The sequence below is a fragment of the Taudactylus pleione genome, unplaced genomic scaffold, assembly GCF_031769625.1.
Source record: "Taudactylus pleione unplaced genomic scaffold, aTauple2 ptg000191l, whole genome shotgun sequence".
NCBI lineage: Eukaryota > Metazoa > Chordata > Amphibia > Anura > Myobatrachidae > Taudactylus > Taudactylus pleione.
Genome location: NW_028284593.1, coordinates 4,240,904 through 4,267,585, shown reverse-complemented (window position 1 = coordinate 4,267,585; position 26,682 = coordinate 4,240,904). Strand labels below are relative to the sequence as shown.

The window sequence follows — 26,682 nt, the reverse complement described above, 5'->3', positions numbered from 1 at the left end:
CCAGCCGGTTTTTCACCACAGGCCTTTGGTCAGTTCAAGACAAGGCCCTGGAATTCCAGAAAGTAGGGCACTCTATGCGCCAAGCGGGGGTTTATAGTGCCTGTTTCATTGCCTCTGAGAGGAACAGGGTTTTACACCAGACCCCTTTCTGGTTCTGACACCCACTGGCCTATTCTCAACCTAAAGTCCCTCTTCAAGTCTTTGAGAGTCCCTTGGTTCAGGATGGAGACTCTGCGTTCCATCATATTGGCTATGGAGCCTGGGGATTTTATGGTGTCCTTGGACATTCATGATGCCTACCTGCATGTCCCTGTTGTTTTAGCTCACCAGCGGTTCCTCAGGTTCGCAGTGGTCAATCAACATTTCCAGTTTCATGTACTGCCCTTTGGCCTTTCCACAGCACCTAGGGTGTTTACCAAGGTCATGGCAATTATGGCAGCCCCCAATTATGGCAGCCCACCTGTTACCCTATCTGGACAACCTTCTGCTATTAGCAGGGTCTATGGGGGTACTACAGGGCCATCTGCAACAGACAAAATCTGTTGCAGACTCACGGCTTAAACTGGAAGTGGTTCCTCACAGACAGCGAAGGATCTTTGTGACAGAGGAAAAGATCTCTGCTTTACAGGCAAAGATTCATATTTGTCTTTAGAGTCGCCAAGTGTCCCTTCACTTGGCAATGAGGTTACTGGGGTCCATGGTGTCGAAGTTCACCATTGTAGAGTATGCCCAGTTTTCACTCCAGTCCTTTGCAGAAGTTGATCTTCTCCAGATGGAATGGGTTGCCCCATCGGATAAAGACACAGGCAATGGTGCTTTCTCCAGGTACGGCTGTCTCTGGCCTGGTGGCTACAGACGTCCCACCTCAACAAGGGACTCCCCTTTTGAACCACGGGGCTAGTTGATTTAAACTGGCTTACAGCTAAGACCGTGTTTGTTTCTTCTGGCCATTGCTTCGGCCAGAAGGGTGTCAGATTTAGGGGCTCTCATGTCGCCCTCCCTTTCTGATTTTTCATAGGGATAGGGCAGTGCTTCGCACTCACCCTGGGTTCCTACCTTAGGTGGTATCTAGTTTCCACATTAATGAGGAAATTATAGTGCCGGCCTTTAATTTCCCAGACCTCTAAGCTGGTGAGGCCTGCTTGGATGTGGTACGTGCTCTAAGGATTTATGTTGACTGTACCAATTAATTTCGGACGTCGGATTCTTTGTTAGTCCTCTATAGTTTCCGTAAGAAGGGTTGGCCTGTCACTAAGCAGACTTTGGCAGGGCGATTTCTGAGGCTTACATTCATTAGGGCCTTCCTATACCATCCTCTGTTAAAGCTCATTCTACTCGGTCTTTGGGTCCTTCGTGGGCAGCTCGTCGTGGTGCCTCTGCTGTTCAGCTCTGCAAGGCAGCCACGTGGTCTTCTGTCCATACCTTTTGTGAGGTATTATGCATTTGATACTTTTGCCTCTCAGGATGCTTCCTTCGGGTGGCGGATTCTCCTTTCAGCACAGGAGCACCCCCACCCTTAAAGGATGCTGCTTTGGGACATCCCCAAGGTATCCTGTGGATACCCTATGGACCCTGAAGTAGAAAATATGAGAGATGGTAAGAACTTACCCTTGTTATCTCTATTTCTACGAAGTCCATAGGGTTCACGCCCTGTTTCACCTGTACTGCAGATGGGCTTTGTTCTGGTCACCGGTTTTTCAGTCTCCTTCTGGTGAGAATGTGATTCTTGTGTTCCAGACTTCTCCTCCGGCCTATGGCTTGTTACGTAACTGATTTGCCTTGGCTCGGGGGTGGGCTATAGGAGAGGGACCCCAGTGCATCCTGGGAGACTGAAAATTTAACTGAGGTGCCCGATGTCTGCCGCCATCGCCTATACCGCAAGGTTTCATGTGGAACCTTATGGACTTCGTAGAAATAGAGATAACAAGGGTAAGTTCTTACCATCTCTCATATTTTATATGCTTCTGTACAATGCTGATTGTGTCCCATTATCTTTGTTCACTGCTAGGGAGCTTGCTCGTGAACTGGATGTCCCATGGGTGGAGTTTTGGGAGTTTCTGGGTTGTTTTGCCAACCTTTCTTCCCAGGAAGGATTGGGAAAGCTAGAGGAATATCTGAGCAAGAGGGAGACAAGTGAAAAAATGCAACTGGACCATGAAATCTGTAATAAATACAAAACCCCATCTCCAGCAGGTATGATATATTATGGAAATAAAAGGTAGCAGGCACTTAAATCCAATTAATGATGTAATACCGGTGGCAGAGGAATATGAGTACGGGAAAGAAAGGAATATGGCACCCCAGGAGATTATATTTAAACCAAGATTTGTTTATTTTGTTCGTTTTGAGCAAATCCAGACATTTCTGGCATAAAGTTTTTGCTATAACAGAAGTTTGTGTTTTCTTTATTTCTCATGTTGTCAAGATTCTTGTATGGGCGCTCTAATTCCATTGGCTTCCCCATCCATGATTCACTTCAATAGACCTTAGCATAGATTTTGCAGAGTGCTGACCCTTTTATTCACCTTCTTTATTTGTAGCACATACATAGTTACTGTCACACTACTCCCTGTTTGCCATTACTCCTGCCATTTTATGTGTTCCTTCAGATTGCAGAAAAATAAGAAATGTTTTTCAAAGCCAGATCTCTATTGGTCGATATAAATAAATTTGTGTATTTTCCCTTAACTTTCTAAACTGAAACTTCATCTTGCACGTTTCTCATTTTAATAAATTGGTTTGGATTTACATAGACATTTCTGTAAATTTGACAATTTCACATACATGTGCTTTATGGGTGCTTTTATTTTTTCTTCCTCACTTTGTGACTAATCAGATTACTTTGGAAATGTAGTTGCTTTTTGCAATATTCTCTTTACAATGGGAACTCTAGGAAATGATCCTAGTATATGTAGTGATTAGCTATTTAATGTATTTCATGTTTTGTTGTCCTTAGGACAAAACCAGTGGGGTTTTTGGTCTGTTTAGTTGTCATTTTTTTACTCTATGTATTTTTAGTCAGTGGTGTTTGTTTACAATTAATTTTTAGTGTAGATTAAAATTAAAGTATAAAAGTATAAAATAGCCAGAGCTTTCAGGAGACAACTTGTGGCAGGTTATGAGTTGGCCTGTAATATGGGCGACATGCATAATCCCCTTCCCTCATGTATGCAGACTTCTTTGCCATCCCTTCATCTGCTTCTGTTAATCTTTATCAGCAGACATATAATATGCTATCCGTTTCTTGAGTACTCAGGTTAAGGAATGTTACCAGCACACCATTTAAATTGCCAAAAAATTTATTTAATATCCGAGTCCAAAGAATTTGGTCAAAAAAGCCATCTCGTGACACACTGGTCAGAACAATGATCACTACTTTACATAGTCCATTGTAGGTAGAGGGTGAGCCATGCTCTAAACCCAGTGAGTTGTCCCAACAGCCGTTTCACTGTCTCCTTCCTCAGGGGTGTGTATATGTGTGTATATATATATTTATTATAATTAGGGATGTGCAGGCTCGGATAGGTTCGCGTTTGCACGCCGAATTAATAATAATAAATAATTTTGTATTTGCACTTTCTATTTTTTGTAAAAACACTCAATAAAAAAAACACTTGATGATAACAAAATAAATTTCTACTTCAGGGTCCATAGGGGTCCACAGGGTGACCTTGGGGTATAGCTGGATCCTGGATCCTCGGGCACCACGGAGTTAAAGCTTTTAGCTGCTCCCAGGATGCACTTGGGTCCAACCTCCCCTATACCCCGCCCCTGAGCCACAGGCACCTCAGTTTAAGATGGTGCCCGGCCGGAGTCGGGTCACCCTGCGGGGGGGGGGCTGCAGGAGCTTTTTTTTTTTTTTTTAACTTAGTTAAATTTATTTGTTTTTTTGACTAGTTTTTTTCTCCAGAGCGGCAGCGCTGGGCTGTCTGTACAGACGCCCACGCTGCCGCTCCTTCTCCCTGCTGGCGCCGCGACGCCAACACTGAACTGGGGATCGCGGCGGGGGAAGCCAGAGTCTGTACTAGCCGGACTCTGGCTTCCCCCGGGACTGCTGCCGGAAGACGCCGGGGAGATCAGGTAAGCCGCGCACCGCTGATTAGCGGCGGTGCGCGGGTAATGCCTTTTATATGCAGTCCCATGTCCCCGGTCTAGGGGACAGACCGGGGGCGCTAGCGGTGGCGGCGGGCCCCCCCTCTATCGGAGGCATACCCCGTCAGACCACTAGACCACCAGGGTAATTAAGCGGCAAGCGGGATGCCGCAACCTTGGGGGTTAAATATGCTAGCCAGGGGAGGAAGCCTTCCCTGTCTAGCGTCTCCTCCCCTCAGCTCAGCGCGCCTTTCAGCTCGGAGTCTGGCGTCGCTGAGCTGCAGCTACTCGGGCCACTCCTCCTCTGAGGTCTCCAGCGGCCATTTTCTCTGTGGCAGTGCGGATACTCTCAGGGAGCACGCGGACCGGTCCCCCTGTGTACCTCTCCCCCGACAAGGACAGTGTACACAGCACTATAGCCCTCCGAGACACTGAATCTGGGAGGTTGATTGTAGTGGAAAGGTGCAGTGAGTATAACTTCCTGCATGGTATGTGACTTTTGCTAGTGCTGCCTGTCTGTGTCTTTTTTCTACTTACTGTCAGCCTGTACCTATCCCTTTCCTTCTCCTACAAGCCCTACAGGTGTGCGGGGGAAGGGTGTTTCTACTGACCTCACCTATATAGATCACGTATTTGTGAGGTCCGTCACATACAGTTGTGTGCTACACGGTGCCATATTGTGGGCTGTTGTTAAGCACACTGGTGAGTGCGCACGTTTTCTTCCTAAGTCATGTCTGAGGAGGAGATTGAGCACTCCGGGGCTTCGGCATTGTTCTCCTGCAGGCGCTGTTCTGCAGGAGTGGATAGGGAGGATTTGTCACAGGACGGACGGTGCCAGGCGGTCCCTGGTACGTCTAAACCTCCCATGTCGCAGGAGCCACCATGGGCGATGTTTTCCCAGGTGCTGGTGTCCATCGCGGACCGTCTGTCGGTCCCGACTGCCGCCTCTACTAGGGCGTTGCCCCAGCCTGCCATCCCCCATTCCCCGGGTGTCCCACAATTATTGCAGACTCCCCCGGGACTCAGCCTGTTGGTCCCTATGCGGGGTTGCCAATGTATATTCAGTCCACCCCTGTGGCACAGCCGGCTGTGGTGCCGTTTCAGGCTCCTGTGACAGCTCCTCCACCCTGGGTGGATGCGCTTTCCCACACTGTCCAAGATTTGGCGGCAGCATCTTCGGCTTTTCAGTCGATGTTGCGTAGTGACGTGCCCTCCAGGGCGTCTAAACGCTCAGTCATGGCACAGGCTGCGCATCTTTCGGATTCTGAGGGGTCCTCGGATGATGGTGAGGTGCAGGATGACTCAGCCTCAGATGCCTCAGTCCAGGAGGTAGACACTAAGTCTTCCATCAGTGTGCGGGCTCTGGTTAAGGCGGTGCGGGCCATTCTTCTGATTGAGGATGAGGCACCCGCTCCCAAGTCAAGGTATCCTAGTTTTAAAAAAGCTAAGGTTACTTCTACAGCGTTCCCCTTGTCTGATCAGTTGACTGATCACATGGCGGTGGCCTGGCAGACGCCCAGTAAGCGTTTCCTGCCACAGAAACGCTTGGCGTCCAATTATCCATTCCCGGAAGCGCATTGTAAGAAATGGGAAACTCCGCCTGCAGTCGATTCCCATGTAACACGCCTCATCAGGAGTGCTACTTTGCCATTGCCGTCTATATCCTCGCTGAAAGATCCTACGGACAGGAAGGTGGAGACTTGTCTAAAGTCTATTTATTCTCTCTCAGGGGCTGTAGCCCGGCCGTCCATGGCCATCTCCTGGGTGGCCAAGGCCATTGAGGGGTGGGCCAACGCCTTGGAGGACACGTTTACGGATGAATCTCCGGACGTCCAGAGGGCGTTGTTAGGACAGATGAGAGATGCCACCTCCTACATTGGAGAAGCATCTTTGGATGCTAGCCTGTTGACCTCTAGGGTTTCGGCGGCAGCAGTGTCTGCTCGTAGATCCTTGTGGTTGCGGTCTTGGAGAGCAGACGCGGATTCAAAGAAAGGCTTGGAGGCCTTACCTTTTAATTGGGAATTACTATTTGGTCCGGACCTGGACAAAATAGTAGATACCCTGGCAAAATCCAAGTCAGCCTTCCTCCCTTCAGCTACTACACCTGCTAAGGTCCGGAGCTCGGCGTTTCGTTCCTTTCGGGTTCAGGGCAAGGCAAAGGGTCAGTCCTTCCTGAGGCAGTCCGCACCCAAGACCGCCTCAAAGCCAAAGAAGCAAGCCTGGAGTGCTAGGCGCCCTTCTTCCAAGCCAGAAGATAAGCCTTCTGCGTGATGGGACGGGCCTCCCTCTGGGGGACCCCAGAGTGGGAGGCCGACTTCTTCAATTCGCCCAGTGCTGGCACAATACCACCACGGATGCCTGGGTGCGAGAAGTGGTCTCCCAGGGGTATGCCCTGTCTTTTCGGCACAGGCCGCCTTGCCAGTTTTTTTGCACAAGTCCTTCTCAGGACAAAACCACGGCCTTGCAGGTTCAGGAAGCCATAGAGGCCTTGCTGACGGCGGGGGTCATTATACCCGTACCACAGTCTCAACGTGGGATGGGGTATTACTCTACGCTGTTTCTGGTGCAGAAACCCAATGGCTCTCATCGCCCCATCCTCAATTTGAAGTCCCTGAACAGGTTTCTCAGGGTTCCCAAATTCAGGATGGAAACTTTGAGTTCCATCATACTGGCGATGGAACCGGGGGATTATATGGTCTCCCTGGATATCCAGGACACCTACCTCCATGTGCCTATAGCAACATCGCACCAACGGTTTCTGCGGTTTGCTATTCTCCACAACCACTACCAATTCAGGGCTCTACCCTTTGGTCTCTCCACGGCACCAAGGGTATTTACCAAGGTGATGGCGGTCATGGCGGCTCACCTTCGGAGCCAGGGAATACGGTTGCTACCGTATCTAGACGTCGTCCTCTTGCTGGCAAGCTCCCCGGAGGTACTGATCCAGCATCTCCACCTGACGGTCGCTTGTCTACAGGCGCACGGCTGGTTGATCAACTGGAAGAAATCCTCCCTCATCCCATCACAACGGATGGTTCATTTGGGGGCCCTGCTGGACTCTCGTCAGCAACGGATTTTTCTGACTCCAGAGAAGGTCTCCTCCTTACAGCTGCGGATTCACAGTTGTCTGAGCAGTGGCAGAGTGTCGGTGCACTCAGCGATGAGAGTTTTGGGGTCCATGGTGTCGGCATTCGACATGGTGGAGTTTGCCCAGTTCCATTCCAGGCCCCTGCAGGGGCTGATTCTTTCGGAATGGAACGGATTGCCACACAGGATCCGCTCTCAGATGCTGGTGTTGTCCTCGGAGGTGCGTCTGTCCCTAGCCTGGTGGCTGCAGACAGCTCATCTCCTGGAGGGGCGCCCCTTTTGGATCCCGGAATGGGTTCTGCTCACGACAGATGCCAGTCTCCGGGGTTGGGGGGCGGTGACAGGCTCCTTGTCACTTCAGGGTCGTTGGTCGGCGGAGGAAGCGATTCTTCCCATCAACATCCTGGAACTGCGGGCAGTATACAGAGCCCTGCAGTCGTCCGGCACCGCTCTTCACGGAAGGGCCGTTCAGGTGCAGTCGGACAACGCCACCACGGTGGCGTACATCAATCACCAGGGAGGGACTCGCAGTCGAGCTGCGATGTCGGAGGTGTCCCGCGTCCTGGCTTGGGCGGAGCACTATCTTCCAGCTCTCTCGGCAGTTTTCATCCCAGGAGTCCTCAATTGGGAGGCAGACTTCCTCAGCCGTTACGATGTGCATCCCGGGGAATGGTCGCTTCATCCAGAGGTATTCCATTTACTCGTGGACAAGTGGGGGCTGCCAGAGCTGGACCTGATGGTGTCCCGTCACAATCACAAGCTGCCTGTGTACGGGTCAAGGACAAGGGACGCAGGCGCAAGTCTGATAGACGCGCTGTCGGTGAAATGGCTGTTTCAACTGGCTTACTTGTTCCCTCCGATATCTCTGCTGCCTCGGGTCCTGCGCAAGTTCAAACAGGACGGAGGCACACTGATCCTGGTGGCCCTGAAGGCCGTGGTACTCCGATCTGCGGAGCCTGTCCATCGACGCTCTGTACCTCCTACCTCAACGGCGGGACCTGTTGTCTCAGGGGCCCTGTCTTCACCCGGATCTGGGTCGACTATCTTTGACGGCGTGGCTCTTGAGACAGCCGTCCTGAGGTCTCGGGGCTTTTCTAGCTCCATTATTACTACCATGCTGAGGGCGCGCAAGCCTGCTTCCGCGAGGATCTATCACAGAGTGTGGCACACTTACTTTCAGTGGTGCGAGGCCAGAAACTATGATCCCCAGGTGTTCCGGGTTTCGCGTATTCTGGCTTTCCTTCAGTCGGGTTTGGATTTAGGATTAAGTCTTTCTTCACTGAAGGTACACGTGTCTGCTCTGTCGGTGTGGTTCCAGCGCAGGATCGCTGCTATGCCGGACGTACACACCTTTTTCCAGGGTGTTTTGAGAATCCAGGCTCCCTTTGTGCCACCTGTGGCCCCGTGGGATTTGGCGGTGGTTCTTCGGGCCTTACAGGGTCCTCCTTTTGAGCCCTTGGAGTCAGTGGAGCTCAAGTGGCTAACTTTTAAAACTGTTTTCCTCTTGGCAATTGCTTCTGCCAGGAGGGTTTCAGATTTGGGGGCGCTTTCTTGTCGTCCCCCTTTTCTGATTTTTCATCAGGACAGAGCGGTGCTTCGCACTCGTCCTGATTTCCTGCCTAAGGTGGTTTCCAGGTTCCACATTAATCAGGAAATTGTTGTACCAGCCTTTCAGTCACCTGATCTTTCGGCTGGGGAGACTTCCTTAGACGTTGTCCGGGCACTCCAGGTTTATGTGGACCGGACTAGTTCTGTGAGGAAGTCGGATTCTTTGTTTATCCTCTTTGGTTTTCACAAGAGGGGTTGGCCTGCCAACAAACAGACTCTAGCCCGTTGGCTTCGTTCTGTTATTATTGAGGCTTATATGCAGGAGGGTTTACCTGTTCCAGCCTCTGTTAAGGCTCATTCCACTCGGTCCGTGGGCCCTTCTTGGGCTGCTAGCCGTGGCGCCTCTGCTGTTCAGCTCTGTAAGGCGGCCACCTGGTCTTCCATTCAGACCTTTTTGAGGTTCTATGCGTTTGACACCTTTGCCTCTCAGGATTCATCCTTTGGGCGCCGGGTTCTCCTATCAGCACAGGAGCGTCCCCGCCCTTAGTTGGACTGCTTTGGGACATCCCCAAGGTCACCCTGTGGACCCCTATGGACCCTGAAGTAGAAAACAAGAGATATGGTAAGAACTTACCTTTGTTATCTCTGTTTCTACGAAGTCCATAGGGTCCACAGGGCACCCGCCCTGACGCACCTGGCTTCATATGGGCTCTGTGACTGGTCACCGGTTTTCCATCTCCCATTTCTGTGAGTATGGTTCTTGTGTGTTCCAGTCTTCCTTCTCTCTGTTTCGTCTCCTCCTCCGGCCTGGGCTGCTTACCAACTGAGGTGCCTGTGGCTCGGGGGCGGGGTATAGGGGAGGTTGGACCCAAGTGCATCCTGGGAGCAGCTAAAAGCTTTAACTCCGTGGTGCCCGAGGATCCAGGATCCAGCTATACCCCAAGGTCACCCTGTGGACCCTATGGACTTCGTAGAAACAGAGATAACAAAGGTAAGTTCTTACCATATCTCTTGTGGTGTGTGTGTATATAATATATATATATATATATATATATATATATATATATATATATATATATATATATATTTTTACCATTGAGTGTTTTTATAAAAAATAGAAAGTACAAATACTCAAATCACAGCAAAAATATCAAAGTGAGTACAGTAATTAACCAGGTTGTAATCTTGCAGTAGATTTAGAAATTAATACTCAAAACAGAACTTAAGACAGATCAGAGAAATGGATTATAAATTCAACAATAACAATGGTGATTTTGAGAATAAAAAGTATACTGGCTGGCGGAGGTACAAAAATAATAGAACCAGAAATTTTTAAGCAGAGTTAGTAGAAGAAAGGATAAGGGCATAGCAGGAATCTTGCCATAGGGACCAGACCTTATCAATTTTGGGGGGGCATTTTTGCTGCTGTTACGTAAAGTGTTCGTGAGAAACTGTTATATGGACAAGAGACACCCAGGAAAGAAAGGTAGGAGGATCAGAGGCCATCCACGTTCGAGCAATACACACCCGGGCCAACGTTAAAAGATTATTTACATATAGTCGTAAGGGAGCAGAGGATCTCTTCCAGGTCCAAACTGAATATACAGATGCGTGGAGTCAGTAAAGGAATTCGGATACCCATATTCCGCACATAATCAACCTCCCTAGATTAAAACAAAGCAACTCGAGGACAGGACTAAAAGATGCCAGAAATTAGCAGAGGGGAAAGTACATTTGGGGGAAGAGTCCGTAATAGATCCACCAAACTTGCAAAGCTTAAGTGGTGTCCAGTATACTCTGTGCAAAATATATAATTGAAACCAGGCATAAGCTGTGCCGTCCCTGGGAGAACCAATAATAACTTTCCACTCATCAGATAAAGCACCCAATTTGAGATCCCAGTGAGCGCTAAGCCTATTCAAACCCTCTGCTCTGCTGGATGACAAAAGGGAGAAATACGCCATGGAGATAGACCTCCTGGTAGGTAAAGTACGCATTAGCAGACAAACTGGAGCTTCAGAGAAGGTAGGGACATTCCCTCTTCACTGTGCACAGAGAGCATGCTGGAGTTGAAGATATCTATAGAAATGATGAGCTTGATGGCCATAAGTAGAGGACAAGTATGTAAATGAATGAAGAACCCCATCTGGATACAATTGGCCAATAGCAGCCACCTCATAAGAGCAATGATATTTTTACACAGTATGTGGTGAAGGCAAAGCAGGAACCAAGCTTATGTTAAGCATTCTCATTGGATGATTAAATCGCAGTGAGGAGAATTCTTCAGAAATGAGCTCAAAATAGAGAAGCTACATTGATTGAATAGAGTGCAGTCAAATGCTACTTAATTTACTCATATAAACTTTATCCCGATAGCCATGTTATGTGCTATGCACTACCCTGGGAGTGAGCACTATAGTTTGACAGCCCAAGTTCAATACAGGCTTTCACACTGCACAACCAGTTTTCTCCTACAACTGAAGAGCGAAACTGCAGTAGAGCAAAACATTATGCTACAGATCCTAGTACCAGGTCTGCTTTACCCCTGCATCTCCTTTACTGCTCCCTTAATTGTGGAACTTGTATAGCTTTTCTTTGCTCTGAATGCAAATGCTTCAAACATTTAGCTACACCCAGCTATTCTTCTGTTTGTGAGAGGTTGCCATAGTTTCTAAATACATTATTTTTTCATTCTATGGGGCATATTCAATTTAAGTAAGTGGTCATGTTGTGCGTACCTTTATGGGTATTAGGGTAAGTAAAACATTGCTTATCTTCCATAGAGGTGTGAGCAAAATTCAGTGCTGGCTATTACCTATAACATTTAGTAAGCCTTTTACAGGACCTTGTTCTGCTTTGAATCGCCCACTGTGTATTTGCAACAATTCTCAATCTGTATGTTGTTGAACCACTCGACTCATCACAATTGTTTCTGATATGCCTCTCTGCACCATTCAATGCACATTTTGTATTTTATTTATATTTAGGATGCAAACTCAGTATTTTCTAGCTTTTTTTTTTTTTTTTCCCTTACAGGAAAAAGCAAAAAGTTCTGCAATTCAGTTTCAGTTGGTGCATATTTGGATGATGAAGAAGACATGAGTCTAGAAGAAATAAAAAACCGTCAGAATGCAGCACTAAAGAATAACCTATTGACGTCTGCTGAGACAATCGCAGTACCAGAGTGTATTATGGACACAACACCCCTCCCATGCAGCCCCCATAATGATGGAACTAAGCATGGATACTGCAGCCCATTGAGTAATGACCAAATCCTTTCTGGAGAGTGCAGACACCCACAGGGTTTGGAGGAGAGAATGTTATCTCCTGTATCCAACCTCATGGCTGAGTTTGATAAACTTTCATTGTCTGAGCTAGCCAATGAGGAGTCTCCTATAAAAGACGAACGTGGGGTCACTCAAAAAATTAGTCAAATGGCTGTTTCTAATGATCTTATGGATCTTGAACCTAGCAGCTCTTTTGCAAGGACAAAATGTTCTGCGTTATCACAGGTTAATCAAGACCTGTCTTGCCAGAGCCTGTTGGATAAACCTCTGTCTCCAAGTGACACTGAGCTGTCCTCTTCAGCTTCTTGTTCAGGTTCTTGTAGCCAGCAACTAATAATGAAGTCACCATCAAAAACCCAAAGTAATAGAGCAACATTCCTTCTCGGGTATGTACCTTGCTGTACTAGCATATTAGTGCATGTGTATTCTAAATTATTTACTTTTTTTTTTATTTTTAATTTACAGAACCACAGATATTCATGTGCAAATGGAAAAGCAGCAGCCTCTGCTTTAACTAAAAACGGCACCTTATATTTTATATAATCGGATATAACAGCTAATGTCAATGCTGGGTGCTATTTTCTAGGTAAGTGGTTCTAAACCTCAACCCTCAAGTTTTCTCAACTGGTCGTGTTTTGAGTATTGTAAGCAGATGGCATAATTACTGACCTAGCAAAATAGCTAACTCATGTGCGCACGATTAAAGAAATCCACAAAACATGACCTGTTGGTGGTACTTGAGGACTGGAGTTGAGAACCACGGACCTAGGTAGATTTTTTTTTTTTACGTGGTAGGTCCCCTTATTAGATGGTAAATCCAGAACTTAAACATAGTGAATTATATGTGATGTTCCTTAAAGGTTCACCCAGGTTATTGAAAAAAGAAAAGGTGTATTGTAGAAATTCTTTAAAAACTGATGGTGTTCAGCAGTCACCAAGGAGCCCCATTTTGTCATTTCCTACCTACAAGTACTCCCTTTCTCTTTTTGGGTGAACGTATAAAGTACATCAGAGAGATTGCACTATGCCTGCTTTTCTGTATTTAATATCTTTTAAAGTGATCCCAGGACTAAATTATTTACAGATGGGTCCACATACACCTATCCCTTAAATTGGGTGTCATGCTCTGGCTAAGGTGATCCTCTGCCACGAGATTAGAAGATGTGGACCCAGGTTGAGGAGGGAAAAGGAGGTGAGGGGCCTGGATTAGTGTCTTTCTCATCCACGAGTATCGAATGTTGGCGAGACCTGACCAAAGGCGCAGAGTCTAGCCTACTGGGAGGTGTTAATCAGTGACCCCTCCAAGCGGGATTTGGGCTTAAGCTGCACCCAGTAGGCAGGGCACGACCTTTTGGTGAGGTATCCAGCACAAGTGGGGAAAAAAAATGAAAGAACACTACCACAGGGCAAGCACAGAAGAAATATATTGGTGATGTACAGAGAGCACACTTAGTGGTTTCAGTCGCAAAGCTGGCACAGGAGATGATACTAGGATAATGTACTGAGCACACACTTGATAGCTTCAGATGCAGAGTTGTCGCTGGAGAATGATATTTAGGAGATGGTACTTGGATAATGTACTAAGTACACACACTGTTGCTTTAGATGCAGAACTGACGCAGGAGAATGGTATCACGAGATGGTACTTGAATGATGTACTAAGTACACATACTGTGGCCTCAGACGCAACACAGGAGAATGGTATCACGAGATTGTACTTAAATGATGAACTCAGTACACACGTTGAGGATTCAGCTGCGTAGCTAGCACAGAAGCGGTCTCTTAATAGATTGTACTCGGAAGACGTACTGTGTACACACACCATGGAAAACACTATGAACAAGTCACTAGTAGGAACGGAGCTTGGAAACTGGAACGCTGCAACAGCGAGTTAAAACTGAAGGAAACGACATTGTACAAATGACCTTAGCCAGAGCGTGACAGTTTGTACAGGCACAATCCTGTTGTCCAGAGCCCGTTTATATACCCTAAGTTAGCAGTCCATTGGAGGACACTGTCAGCTGTCCGCTACCATTGGGTAAAAGGTTAGTCATGTGAAAACAGACTGTCATGGCTACGTCCATGACTAACTGAAGAAACCACATCACGGAGTGAGCACATGGATGTCCTAGCGGACCCCAGGTATAATTCTCAGCGCGTCACTCACCGGCGCACCTGGCGTCTGACCACTCTATCTAGAGATCGGGAAGCTGGCGCTGAGGTAACGGCCGATCCTACGCCGCAAGCTGACATTGGGGCTATTTGGTGTGCCACAGACTTTGCGACTAATCTGTGCCATGTCTCACCACAGACTTTCACAATATATGCATCTTAGTCATATCGCTAATGCTACAAAATTACAATGCGTGAGTACTGTGGACGCTGAGGCTAGCGCTGCGTGCAACTGCTGTGTGTGACTGTGATGCCTAATCTGTGACTTTGTACTAATTCCTTTGAAACAAAAACACTAATCCTAGTTTCTAGTACACTATAAGCGACTTTGTACTCTGCTATATTGCAAATACAATCATATATTTACGAAAGTACGAAAATCTGGGAAATGCTACCAGTGGTGGAACGTCACATTTGTAATACTTTTAACCAGGCTTTTATGATTCACTTCACTATTTTAGATCTGTTTATAGAAGATCTCATTCAGTTTCAAAGGGCAGATATGTTTTGTGCATATTGATAGACCAACGTGGGCATAAATAGGTGGAGCTTTTTATTCACCTGAGTTTGACTGCAGCTGGCTTTAACAGCGTGGTGGTTGAAGCACTGATTCTTAGAGCAATGGGCTTGTCTGAAAATGTTGTTCAAACTTTTATGTTTAGGGTCAATAAACTGGTTTCAAACAGAAATTACCAGAGTATGGAAAACATACATGTCTTGGTGTGAGAGGTGGCAATTTTCTTTTTTGTCCTGCTGGCTGCTCTTCCTACAGGAGTGTTCAGGTGGTGTGATGAGACTTTGTTCCCAAAAGGTTTCATTTTTGTGGCTCCTATAGTTTTCTTTCAAAGCTGGACGTGTTCCGGGAAGTCCAGATGTTTTAAATGGTGTTCTAAGTAGTGATAGGCTCTTCAGTTTTACTCAGTTTTCTACTTCAGGGTCCATAGGTGATGCCGAGTCATCTGGGCACCTTACGCAAAAAGAATTTCTTCCCAGGATGCACTTGGGTCTCCCTCTATACCCTGGGCCAGAGGCACCTCAGTTTAGTTGGGTGCCTGGCCGGGGTTGGGTCACTGATGCGCAGGGGGAGCTATTGACGCAGCCCCCGAAGATTCTTTATTTGAAAAGAAGTTTGCTTCTACATAGCGACAGTAAGGACAGTCCAGGGGACGTCCGCGATGTCACACTGCCACCCCGCCGGCGCCGAGACTGATCCGGGGATCTCGGCGGCCTTCTGGGGTCTTAGCTAGCAGGCACCCCGGAGGAGACTGCCGGATGCTACGGGGACACAGGTATGCGGCGTATCACAGCGGTGGTTCGCACCAAGTCGCACTCTTTTTTTCCCCCCAGGGCGGGGGACTCCCTGGGAATGACAGCAAGTGGGGCCAGGCACTGAGTCCTGCGTCCCCACTAAGCCACCTGGGACTTTGGGCTGGAGTTCTTCGGAACGCTCCAGCATCCCTGGGGTTAAACGCTGGCCAGGGGAGGCAGCCTTCCATGTCTAACAGCCGGCTGCTCCCCGCTGCACAGTGCGCCTTTCCACCGCGGTCTGGCTTGGCTGTGGCAGCTTCCCTCCTCCGGCTTCGCCCCCTCAGAGATCTCCAGCGGCCAACTTCCAGGCTGAGTGTGGCAGAAAGCAGGCATGCGTTGCGGATTCCGGGTCCCCCTCCATACCTCTCCTTCTTGACGGTGGTCAGTGTATATAGCACTTTTGTCCTACCAGACGCTAGTCTGCGTAGTTGACCAGTAAAGTGCGACTTAGTGCAGGTATTTTTATTCTGCATTGTGTGAGACTGTATGCTAGCACTGTCTGAGTTTCTTACTGTCCGCCATTTTACTTTCTCTGTACCTGTTCTCTCTCTCTGAGCCCTAACAGGTGTTGTCGGGGTACACCCTCACAGTCTGTTAATTCTGTGGAAGGGGTCACATACATTATACTGCTATCCTCTTCACTGTCTGGCAGTGAGAGTGATATGCCTAATTTGACTCTCGCCCAGCTGTCCTGTAAAAAAAATGTACAGTGACTTTAGGGGTGGAAGACATGGTACTAGAGGGATTATGTTTGAGGTGCTATGCTCCCCCAGGTCCCTCTACGGTCCCGGTCACTCCGCAGGAGCCTCCGTGGGCGTGCTTTGCACAAGTACTTGCGGCCATTAAGGGACGTTTAGCTGCCCCTCCTGTGTTTTCCCCTCTCGGGTTCACACAGCAGCAGCTTATGCCCTCTCGGAGCCTGCTTCAGGCGGCTGCACTCTTACAGGTGCTATCTCCCCAGTGGGTTAATACAGTTCCCACTGCATTGCAAAATGTCGCAGAAGTGCGACAGGAGGAGGCCCCTCAGGGCAGACCGACTACAAGATTTTTGCCGTCATCCCAATCTACTCTGTATGATGATGACGAGGTGTCATCTGAGGATTGGGCGACCCCAGATGGCTGACTCCGACTCTTACATACGTGAGAGGGAGGTCAAGTCAAGTATGTATCCCAGGTCTGATACAAGCTGTCTGTGCGGCCTTTGTCATAGAGGAGGACGATCCCCAGCACCTAAGTCCAGACATGCTCTTTTTGAGCCTGTAAAGGAGGCCGCAGTTACTTTCCTTTGTCCGACCAGCTGATGGACCATCTGGAGGTGACATGGAAAAATCCTGGGAAGCGTTACCAGCCGCAGAAGCAACTGGCCCATGCTTATCCATTTGTTGAGGACTATTTCTCTAAATGGGAATCTTCACCAGCGGTGGATTCCCACGTTACGTGCTTGGTTAAAAGCATGACTCTTCCTATGCCTTCCACATCGTACCTGAAGGATACTTCTGATAGGAAGGCGGAGGTTTGCCTGGTCCATTTATTCCCATTCAAGTGCCATGTGCAGACCAGCTATGGCTATCTGCAGGGTGGCTCGGGTTATGGAATGTTGGGCAAACATCCAGGAGGGGTCCTTGTCTTCAAATGCGACGAGGGATCAGTTGAATCTTGCGGGCATCCTGCGAGATTCGGCTACTTATATAAATGAAGCGGCCTTGGATGTCAGCTTATTGAATGCCATGATCTCCACGGCTATTGCGGCTCGCCGCTCCCTGTGGCTTCTTTTTTGTAGGGCAGATGCGGACTCCAAGAAGGGCTTGAAGTGTTTACCTTATAATGGTAAGGTCCTGTTCGGCCCGGATTTGGACAAAATTGTGGATACACTGGCAACAGCTAAGTCAGCTTGTCTGCCATCTGCTCCCTCGGGGTCGCAGACTTAGTCCTATCGGGCCCCAGGTAAGGCCAGAAGCCAGTCCTTTCCTAGGCCCTCCACCAAGAAATCTACCAAGCCTAAGAAGCAAGCCTGGAATGCCAGACGTACATCAGCCAAGTCTGACAACAAACCCTCCCCCTGGGAGATCCCAGAGTAGGAGGCCGACTAATTCAATTTGCCCAGTGCTGGTGTCAGACTACCACAGACACCTGGGTGAGAGAAGTGGTCTCTCGGGGCTACGCCCTCTCCTTTCGCAGACGGTCTCCCCATCAGTTCTTCTGCACAGGCCTCCTGTCCAACAAGGACAAAGCTTTGGCCATTCAAAAGGCAGTACAATCCATGCTCCAGGCTGGGGTTATTGTACCGGTCCCGTTATCCCAGAGGGGAAGGGTTTATTCCAGCCTTTTTCTGGTTCAAAAACCGAACGGATCCCACCGACCTATCCTCAATCTCAAGTCCCTGAACAAGTTCCTCAGGGTACCTCGGTTCAGGATGGAAACTCTACGTTCCATTATACTAGCTATGGAACTTGGGGACTTTATGGTGTCTCTGGATATTCAGGATGCATACCTGCATATTCCGATTGCTTCGGCTCACCAACGTTTTCTCAGGTTTGCTGTGTCTCAACAGCATTTTCAGCTTCAGGCCCTACCGTTTGGCCTTTCTACTGCACCTTGGGTGTTTACAAAAGTTGTGGCGGCAATAGCAGCCCATCTGCGGCTCCAGGGGGTCTGCCTTTTACTGTACCTGCATGACCTCTTGCTGTTGGCAGGGTCTCCAGAAGTACTTCACCACCACCTACAGCTGACAATACCTGTCCTACAGATGCACGGATGGTTGATCAATTGGAAGAAGGCCTCCCTGATCCCATCTCAAAGGATGCTCCATCTGGGTGTTCTGTTGGATTCCCAACAGCAGAGAATTTTTCTGACAGCAGACAAATTCTCTACTTTGCAGACATGAGTGCGCAGATGCCTCCACAGTCGCCGAGTGTCCATACACTCAGCCATGCAGTTACTGGGATCCATGGTGTTGACATTAAACATGGTAGAATATGCTCAGTTTCATTCCCGGCCTCTGCAGAAATTGATCCTCTCCCGGTGGGACGGATTACCACATCGGATAAGAACACAAATGATGGTGTTCTCTTCGGAGGTGCGTCTAGCTCTGACTTGGTGGCTGCAGTCTGTCCACCTCGCCAAGGGGCACCTCTTCTAGATTCCGGACTGGGTCCTTCTGACAACGGACGCCAGTCTTCGGTGTTTGGGTGGAGTGACAGGTCCACTTTCCTTTCAGGGGAGGTGGACACCAGAAGAGTCTGCTCTACCGATAGACATATTGGAACTTCGGGCAGTCTTCAGGGCCCTACAACTAGCAAGACTCATACTTCACGGATAGCCCCGTGGAAGTTCAGTTGGACAACGCCACGACAGTGGCTTACATAAACCATCAGGGAGGAACTCTAAGTCCGGCGGCTATGTCAGAGGTATCACACATCCTGACATGGGAGGAAGGCCATCTACCAGCCATATCGGCAGTGTTCTTTCTAGGAGTTCTCAATTGTTAAGCGGATTTCCTCAGCCGTCACAACGTGCATCCCGGGGAATGGTCTCTTCACCAAGAGGTGTTTCAGCTCCTAGTGGACAAGTGGTGCTTTCCGGACGTGGACCTAATTCCCCCTCGACAAAATCACAAACTGCCTCTGTATGAGTCCAGGACAAGAGACGCCAAGGCTCTCTTGGTAGACGCTCTGTCGGTCTTTGTGAACCTGTTTCCTCCCATTTCTGAATTACTCGAAGGAGGGAAGTTCAAACAAGGAGGCACTGCCCTGCTGATGGCTCCAGTGTGGCCCAGACGTCACTGGTACTCAGATCTTCAGAGTCTCTCCATCAACACTCCGTTGCTGTTTCCTCAACATCCGAACCTGTTGTCCTTGCCTTTACCCGGACCTGGGTCATCTGTGTTTGACGGCTTGGCTCTTGAGACATACCTCCTAAGGTCCAAGGGGTTTTCCGGCTTTGTGGTTAACAACATGCTCGAGGCGCGGAAACCTGCCTCTGCTAGGACTTACCACAGGGTGTGGCATACCTACTTTGAATGGTGTCGTCCCAGAGGTTACGACCCCCAAGTATTTAGGATATCCAGAGTTTTGGCTTTCCTTCAAGCGGGTTTGGACCTTTTGTCTCCGCCTTGCTTCCCTGAAGGTGCATGTCTCTGCCCTTTCAGTGTGGTTCCAGCGAAGGATTGCTCCTCTTTCTGATATCCACACTTTCTTTCAAAGGGTCCTTCGCATTCAGGGCCTGATTCAGACCCGTTTGCTAGATGCGGCCGCTCGCTCCCAGCGTATGCAAATTCAGCTAAGTGACGTCAAGGCAGGCGATCGCAGGGCATAAGCACGCCCACTGTGTCTTGGCGAGCGATCACTTTGTGTTTATAGACTCCCTCCAGCCTGTCTTTAGCCACCCACTAGCGCACGTCATCTCCAGGAAGTATGTACAATTATCGGTACATCGGATTCCATCGGATCTGACCGCAGCGCTTGTGGTTGCCTTTACCCCACCGCAAGCACTGTGAGCATTTCAGTGTAAAAACCAGCCAGGTGACGTGTACTCTGATGCTGCCAGATAATTATGCATGCCTCTGAAATGGCGTTGAAACACTCAGGCACGCCTGCTTCGCCGCTCCACTTCCCCATTACTACTGCCCTGTCCCTGTTACCACCCACAAACGGCCTCTCCTGTCACTCATTCCAGTGGGCTGTCTTTGCTGGGCAAGTGAGCGCTTCCCGATCGCAAATGCATAACATCGGCCGCATAAGAGCGAGTTGCCGCTTAGGGCCCTCCATTTGAACCCCTGGACTCAGTGGAACACAAGTAGCTTACTGCTAAGACCGTTTTTCTTTTGGCTATTGCTTCTGCCAGAAGATTGTCTGATTTGGGGGCTCTCGTCATTTCCCATTTCTGGTTTTTCACCAGGACAGGGCTGTGTTTCGGATTCGCCCTGGTTTCATTCCTAAAGTGGTCTCTAGTTTCCATATTTAATGAGGAAATGATTGTGCCGGCCTTTAATTCCCTAGACTTCTCGGCAGGTGAGGCCTCATTGGATGTGGTACGTGCCCTCAGGATTTATGTGGACCGTACTAGTTCCCTTCGGAAGTTGTTTGTCCTCTATGGATTCCACAAGAAGGGATGGCCAGCCAATAAACAAACTTTGGCTAGGTGGCTTCGCATGGCAATCTCTGAGGCTTACACTCATTCTACTCGGTCTGTGGGTCATTCGTGGGCAGCTCGCTGTGGCGCCTTGGCTGTTCAGCTTTGTAAGGCGGCAATGTGGTCCTCTGTCCAGACCTTTTTACGGTATTATGCATTTGATACCTTTGCCTCTCAGGATGCATCCTTCGAGCGGCGGATTCCGCTCTCTGCACAGGAGCGTCCCCACGCTTGAGGGTACTGCTTTGGGACATCCCCAAGGTCACCCTGTGGACCTTCTATGGACCCTGAAGTAGAAAAGTAGAGATATGGAAACAACTTACCTTTTATCACTTTTTTTCTACGAGGTCCATAAGGTCCACAGGGCGCCCGCCCTGACACACCTGTGCTTCAGATGGGCTTCACTCTGGTCACCGGTTTTCCGTCTCCTTCTGTGTGAGAATGTGATTCTAGTGTGTTCCAGACTTTCTTCTCTCTTTTATCCTCCTCCGGCCTTTGGCTTACTACAAAACTGAGGTGCCTCTGGCCCGGGGGCGGGGTATAGAGGGAGATCCAAGTGCATCCTGGGAAGAAAAATTTACTGCGTAAGGTGTCTGGATGACTCTGCATCACCTATAACCATAGGTAACCTTGTGGACCCTATGGACTTCGTAGAAAGAGAGATAACAAAGGTAAGTTCTTACCATATCTCTCATTTTTTTTGCCAAATTATCGCAAGTTCGGATATATCTTATTGGCTATCCAAAACACATGAGAACCAGATACTCGATAAGATATTATTGTTCAGAACCGAACCACTCATCTCTTGTTCTAAGTGTATAGACTTCCTTTGTGCCGCCTATAGCGCCAAGGGTTTTTAATCTGATGTTGAATTCCTTTAACCACTTAACTGACATAAAAAAAACCAACAATTTCTGAGCGGTTTTTAGAATTTTTTTTTTTGAGTGAATAAGGTGAAGAACATGTATATCAACTTATCCAAAAATTATTTAATTTAAAAAAAAAAAAATTTTTAGAACATCGGAAACATTGAGACTTTCCTTTTCACAGCGGCTTTAGGCACCGGATACATGTGAGGGGGGGTGGTTAATTTACATTTTCCCAGTGGTTGCTAATCTCTGCAGCCACTGGGCGGGGTGTCTGCTGTGCAGACCGATCAGCAGCGATCGGCAAAACGGCAGACTCTGGGGGAGGGTGCAGGCTGAGACCAGCAGCTGCCCACATTGTTTATCTGACATATAGATAAATTGATCGGCCAATATATCTGCTAGTGTGTTCCCAGCATAAGGATCTGGGAACTGGTGATACAGTTGTCTCTGAATGGGCCAACTCCATTGAGGCAAAAATTTTGATGTCAGCCAGGTCATGGTATGTAACTTTACTGACCGGAATCTACTCATGCGTCTATTATTCTAATGTGGTGCTCCTGGGTTGACCACACACCTTTTAGAGGAGAATATGAAGGGTCTCAGGAAGACTTACTAACGCGCTTCTCTAGCTTTCCTAACTGTAATGCTCACACCTCTGATGAAACCGGCAGCCTATTTATGGGTAACATCGGGAACATGGGCTTATTATATTGGCATAATATATTATATAGCCATACTTGTCTGGACAGAAATGGCCCTTAAAATGTTCAGAGGAATAATTTCATTCCTCCAAAAAAATGTAAAGTGACCACTTCTGCCAACAAGTAATTGGTTACTTAATCGTTACTGTAGAATACTGTATATGACAGTAATTTTATTGTCATGTATTCTCCCATAACTAATGCTGCTAATCCTCACTGTTAGTGTACCAACATTAGTACTACTCATCTATCCCTGGACTGTACCTTTACCAACATTATTGGTATCATTGTGTTACTTAGGCTGCGTACATACCTATGGATATATCTGTCCAACCTGTATGGTTGGAAGGAAAATCTGGTACTGTATGGGAGCAAATAATATAAATTTGCTCCCAAACACTGAAAAACGGACCAGATTTTCCTTCCCACCGGACAGATATATCTATAGGTATGTATGCAGAGTCACACTCAAAGGTCAGTCTATACAAGGGACACTAACCTCACTATGCGGCTAGTTTCCAGGTTTGTTTTTTTCCTGTTTTGAACAAAGCTTTGTTTTCAGAACAGAGCATAGTGCCCTAGACTCCATATCATTTTTTTTTTATTTTTTTTTTATTTTTTTTTTTCGCTCATGATTACAAACTACATTATTTCTAGATTTATTGCAAGCAATAATTGTCTTGTTAAGGAATGTAGTAAATATTATAGCTTAACAGTTTTCTCTATTTCAGGGATGACCCTTCCAAACTAGACAGAGATGTGCTATTGGCTTTAGAAAATGTGGAATTTGACGCACAGAAATACCCCAGTATTTCCAAATGGATCAAAACAGTATTGTCTTACTCCAGTACAGAACGACAAAGGTACTGATGTGGGGAGCATAATACTATCCTCTTTGAAGCAATATAACCTACAAGCTATTCCTGTTGTTCCTATGTTTTCCTGCTGAGCTTTACCCCCTTACCTTTTTTTTTTACCTTTATTTTTTCTTTATAAATCATTCTAGTTGGCCGAGCCCAGCAGTTTTATCAGGAAGAAACAGATCTCAAATTTTTGGCTGTAGTTCACCTGGCGGCCTTGGCTTTACCACTCCTGGTAGGAGCAGTCCCATTTTGGGGAGCCCAGGGAGATATATGAACACCTCTGATTACAGCAGTCCAGGGAGGTACAGCCCAGCATATGCCAGCCACATTCAGCTTCTGCGATTACGTCATTTCTCAGACCACTCCGGCCTTTAGAGTTTGTGTTTATTATGTGTGCGGAGCCCGCTTAAGAATTCTTCAATTCTCCCATGAACAGATATCTGAAGAAAGAGCCAACAACCTGATTGTCACTGCAAATCATAAAGGAACTATTGACCATTCACATCAGTCATTGTAAATTATGAAATCTGGTGTGTGGAGGATCTGGTTTAAGGTCCCATGTGAAGATTGTTTCATGATCAAGATCTTCACATTAAAGTAGAAATGTCACGTTTGTGCATCTGTTTATAAGGGGGGGAAGGGTGGTTGTTGTTGTTTTTTTTTTTAGTAGTCACAGTCAGGAAATTTGCAGAGTAATGACTTTTGGCACATGTTTGTTAGCCTAAGATATAGTTATATATGCCTAGTTAGTGAATCACTAGCACTCAGCAATAACTTAGTCTGTCGTGTGTGTGTAGGTCCAGGTTCCCCTACTTGAGCCATCAATACTTAAATTATTGCACTAATGCAATGTTTTCAGCCCTATGTATATGCATATATTTACTGTCTTGTACAGACATAAAAAAAAAACTTTTAGTGGCCTTTCTATGTTTTTGAATTATTGTGTTTTAAATATTTGAATATTAATGCCAATTTCCTGGGGGAAGGGTGGGGGGACTGCTTTTTCAGATTAAATGTTTAATGTTAAAAATTCATGTAAAGAACTGGTTTAAATGTTGGACACATAATAACCTTTAATTCCAGGGTTTGTGGTGCAGTTATGTTTTAGTCTTTTAATATTGTCTTTTAATTGTCTAGATCTTGAAAGTACCACACTTTAAATTATGTATATTATCCCTCTGAAAGTGACTGAATTTCCCTGTAAACTTGCACAAAGAACAGTTGTTTTGCAGACTGTGTATAAGCCTTTTGTTACTTGTTTATAGTACTTAAAGTATTTTCTGAATTACGTAAAATCTCTGGTTGAGGCTTTTGTAGCAATTAAAGTGCTGCTAATCAAGTCTTGAATCTCGTCCACAAAAGCTCAATGCTCGGTTTGCCTTCCAGAATGTAATGCCAGTGTTCCATTGAAAAAGTACATCGGAAAGATGTCTGGAATGAAAAAGGCAGCACATAAGTATCTGAGAAAATTATGTAGCCTTTAATAAAACCTTGCTGCAAGTATGTTCACACAATGCTCCACTTGGAATGCAACACACGTATTCTGCTAATGTGGACAAATCTTTATTGTTGCATTCTCAAATATGTGTGTAAGGGTGTTGTGTATTATTCTGTTGGAAACCATTTCAGAAAGAAACACGCTGTAGACTTAAAGACTTGTGTGTATGATACTATTCCTCATGTCTTAAAACTTCTCTCTTCAGTTCTGGTAAGCTCCTGGAACACATCTGCGTATGTTCACTTTTTATAGGATAACTTTTATATTTTTCTTTTAGTGGTCATATAAGCATGTACGGAGGTTTGTGCTGCAAGATGTTCCATCAGTGGCTTTATTTAAGCAGTTTGACCTTGTTACAAACCCCATGATATGACCTACTTAGATCTTTGTTGGTCATAGACTGATTCTGCACATGTCAAAAACAGAATTACATTTTTCATTAACCTTTTCCCTTTTGTTTTTTGCATTGATCTCAGTGATTACCACAGCATACAGAACTCAAAATGAAAGTATTTGTCTTTAAAATCTTGCACAATCAATTGCATAAGCACACAGCAATGACCGCACATCATATTCTCCTGCATTGGGGTCCCCAAACATTAATGAAAGTGATAATGTTTTAATTTTTGAACAAAACTTTTATTTTAATTACAGTAACTCATTGTATCTGCCAGTGATGGATTGCAGTTGGGGACAAAGCTTTAATTTTCCAGAGTCTTCCAGGTGCTAAACTGGGACAAAACATTTAAAACATGTTAATCCTGTCTGCTGTATTTTTTGTAAATGGTTATTTGGAATTATTGATCTTTTTTTTATGTAGTTCTTTTCTGCTGGAAAACAAACATGTTCTCATCTAATGCTTTCAGTTTCTGTCCGCATAAGGAATATTTTGTGCACCTAGACTTTTATTTGTGTTTTACATTAAATGCTTAGAATCAAGAAAATTCATTTAGCACCATTTGTATTTTAAGCTGTTTTGTTTGCCTAAATTGTCAGATATTCATGGCTTTTATAAAGGAAGCGTTGTGCTGATAAATAAAGCAAATGTACACACGTTGTACACACCGATGTGTAGTATGTGCACTTAATATAGATATGTTCAGACCTTCTCAGTACTGCATATGTGTCAGAAATGTTACTTTTTATCTGATGAAAGAGTGCTTTTCTGTAACAAAGGAAACTTGCATGCAACAAATAGAGGTTATGACTAACCAGCTGTAACTATACTTATAATAATGACCAGTCTAGTCCAATTAATAGCATCAGTCACAACAAATATAATGTCGAAAAATCAAAGTTTCCATGCTAAACATGCACCTTTTGACATGATGAAAAAAACATGGACTTGCTGACCAGCAATTTTCTTAAATATAAAGCTGCATACACACACGATTTTGTCACCAACGATTTTATGAACTATTTTCTGTCAGATATTTTAAAGTGTAATGAACGATTTTTTGAACTACAAATGATTTTTTGCATATTCCCTTAATGAAAATCATTCATTTGACAAGTCTGACTGAACTACAAACGGGAATGAACCATAATCGTTCGTTTGAGTCACAGTGAACGATTTTTACAAACGATTATCGTTAAACAATATTGTTTAACGATAATTGTTCAAAAAATCGTTGTGTGTATGCAGCCTAATGATTAATGTGGATTTGTCTCAATAACTGGAACACTTTTACCTTCTCTCCAGTCAGGAGCCCAACACCCTTGCGAGACTGAGCTATATAGCCTTACAGCAATTATTTCTGAACATGGCTCACCATACTGTACTTGAGAAAGTACAAACTATTTGTAGACTGTCAATATACAAGGGGTGTGCAATACGTTTCTGGATGTGCAGTGGGGAGGCAGTCAGGATGCCGGTTGATGGGATGCTGGACGTCAATATACTGATGCCGGAATCCCGACGTCCTTCAGAATGCCGATGCCGCCACCCCGAAGAGATCAAGATACTGATTTCAACATCCCGATGGTAAGGGGGTTTAGGGACCTCCCGGGGTGGGTTAGGGTTAGGCACCACCAGGGTAGAGAGTTACTAACCGGCCCTTGTTGGCATCCTGAACAGCGGGATGGCACTGTCTGTCTGCTGGTCATTTGTATGTATTCCGTGCAGTG

General features: G+C 46.5%; 1 protein-coding gene across 2 annotated transcripts in view; it reads left to right on the top strand.

Moving 5' to 3' along the window:
* ANKLE2 (ankyrin repeat and LEM domain containing 2) overlaps nucleotides 1–25,620 on the top strand; it is a 63,108-nt gene extending 37,488 nt beyond the window's left edge. For both annotated transcript variants that reach the window (XM_088476688.1, XM_088476687.1), the window contains exons 10-13: nucleotides 2,009–2,193; nucleotides 11,764–12,400; nucleotides 22,926–23,057; nucleotides 23,201–25,620. In XM_088476688.1, coding sequence (XP_088332814.1) covers nucleotides 2,009–2,193; nucleotides 11,764–12,400; nucleotides 22,926–23,057; nucleotides 23,201–23,432 — 1,186 coding nt within the window. In that variant the 3' untranslated portion in view covers nucleotides 23,433–25,620. The remainder of the gene's footprint in view (nucleotides 1–2,008; nucleotides 2,194–11,763; nucleotides 12,401–22,925; nucleotides 23,058–23,200) is intronic.
* Nucleotides 25,621–26,682: the final 1,062 nt, after the last annotated feature.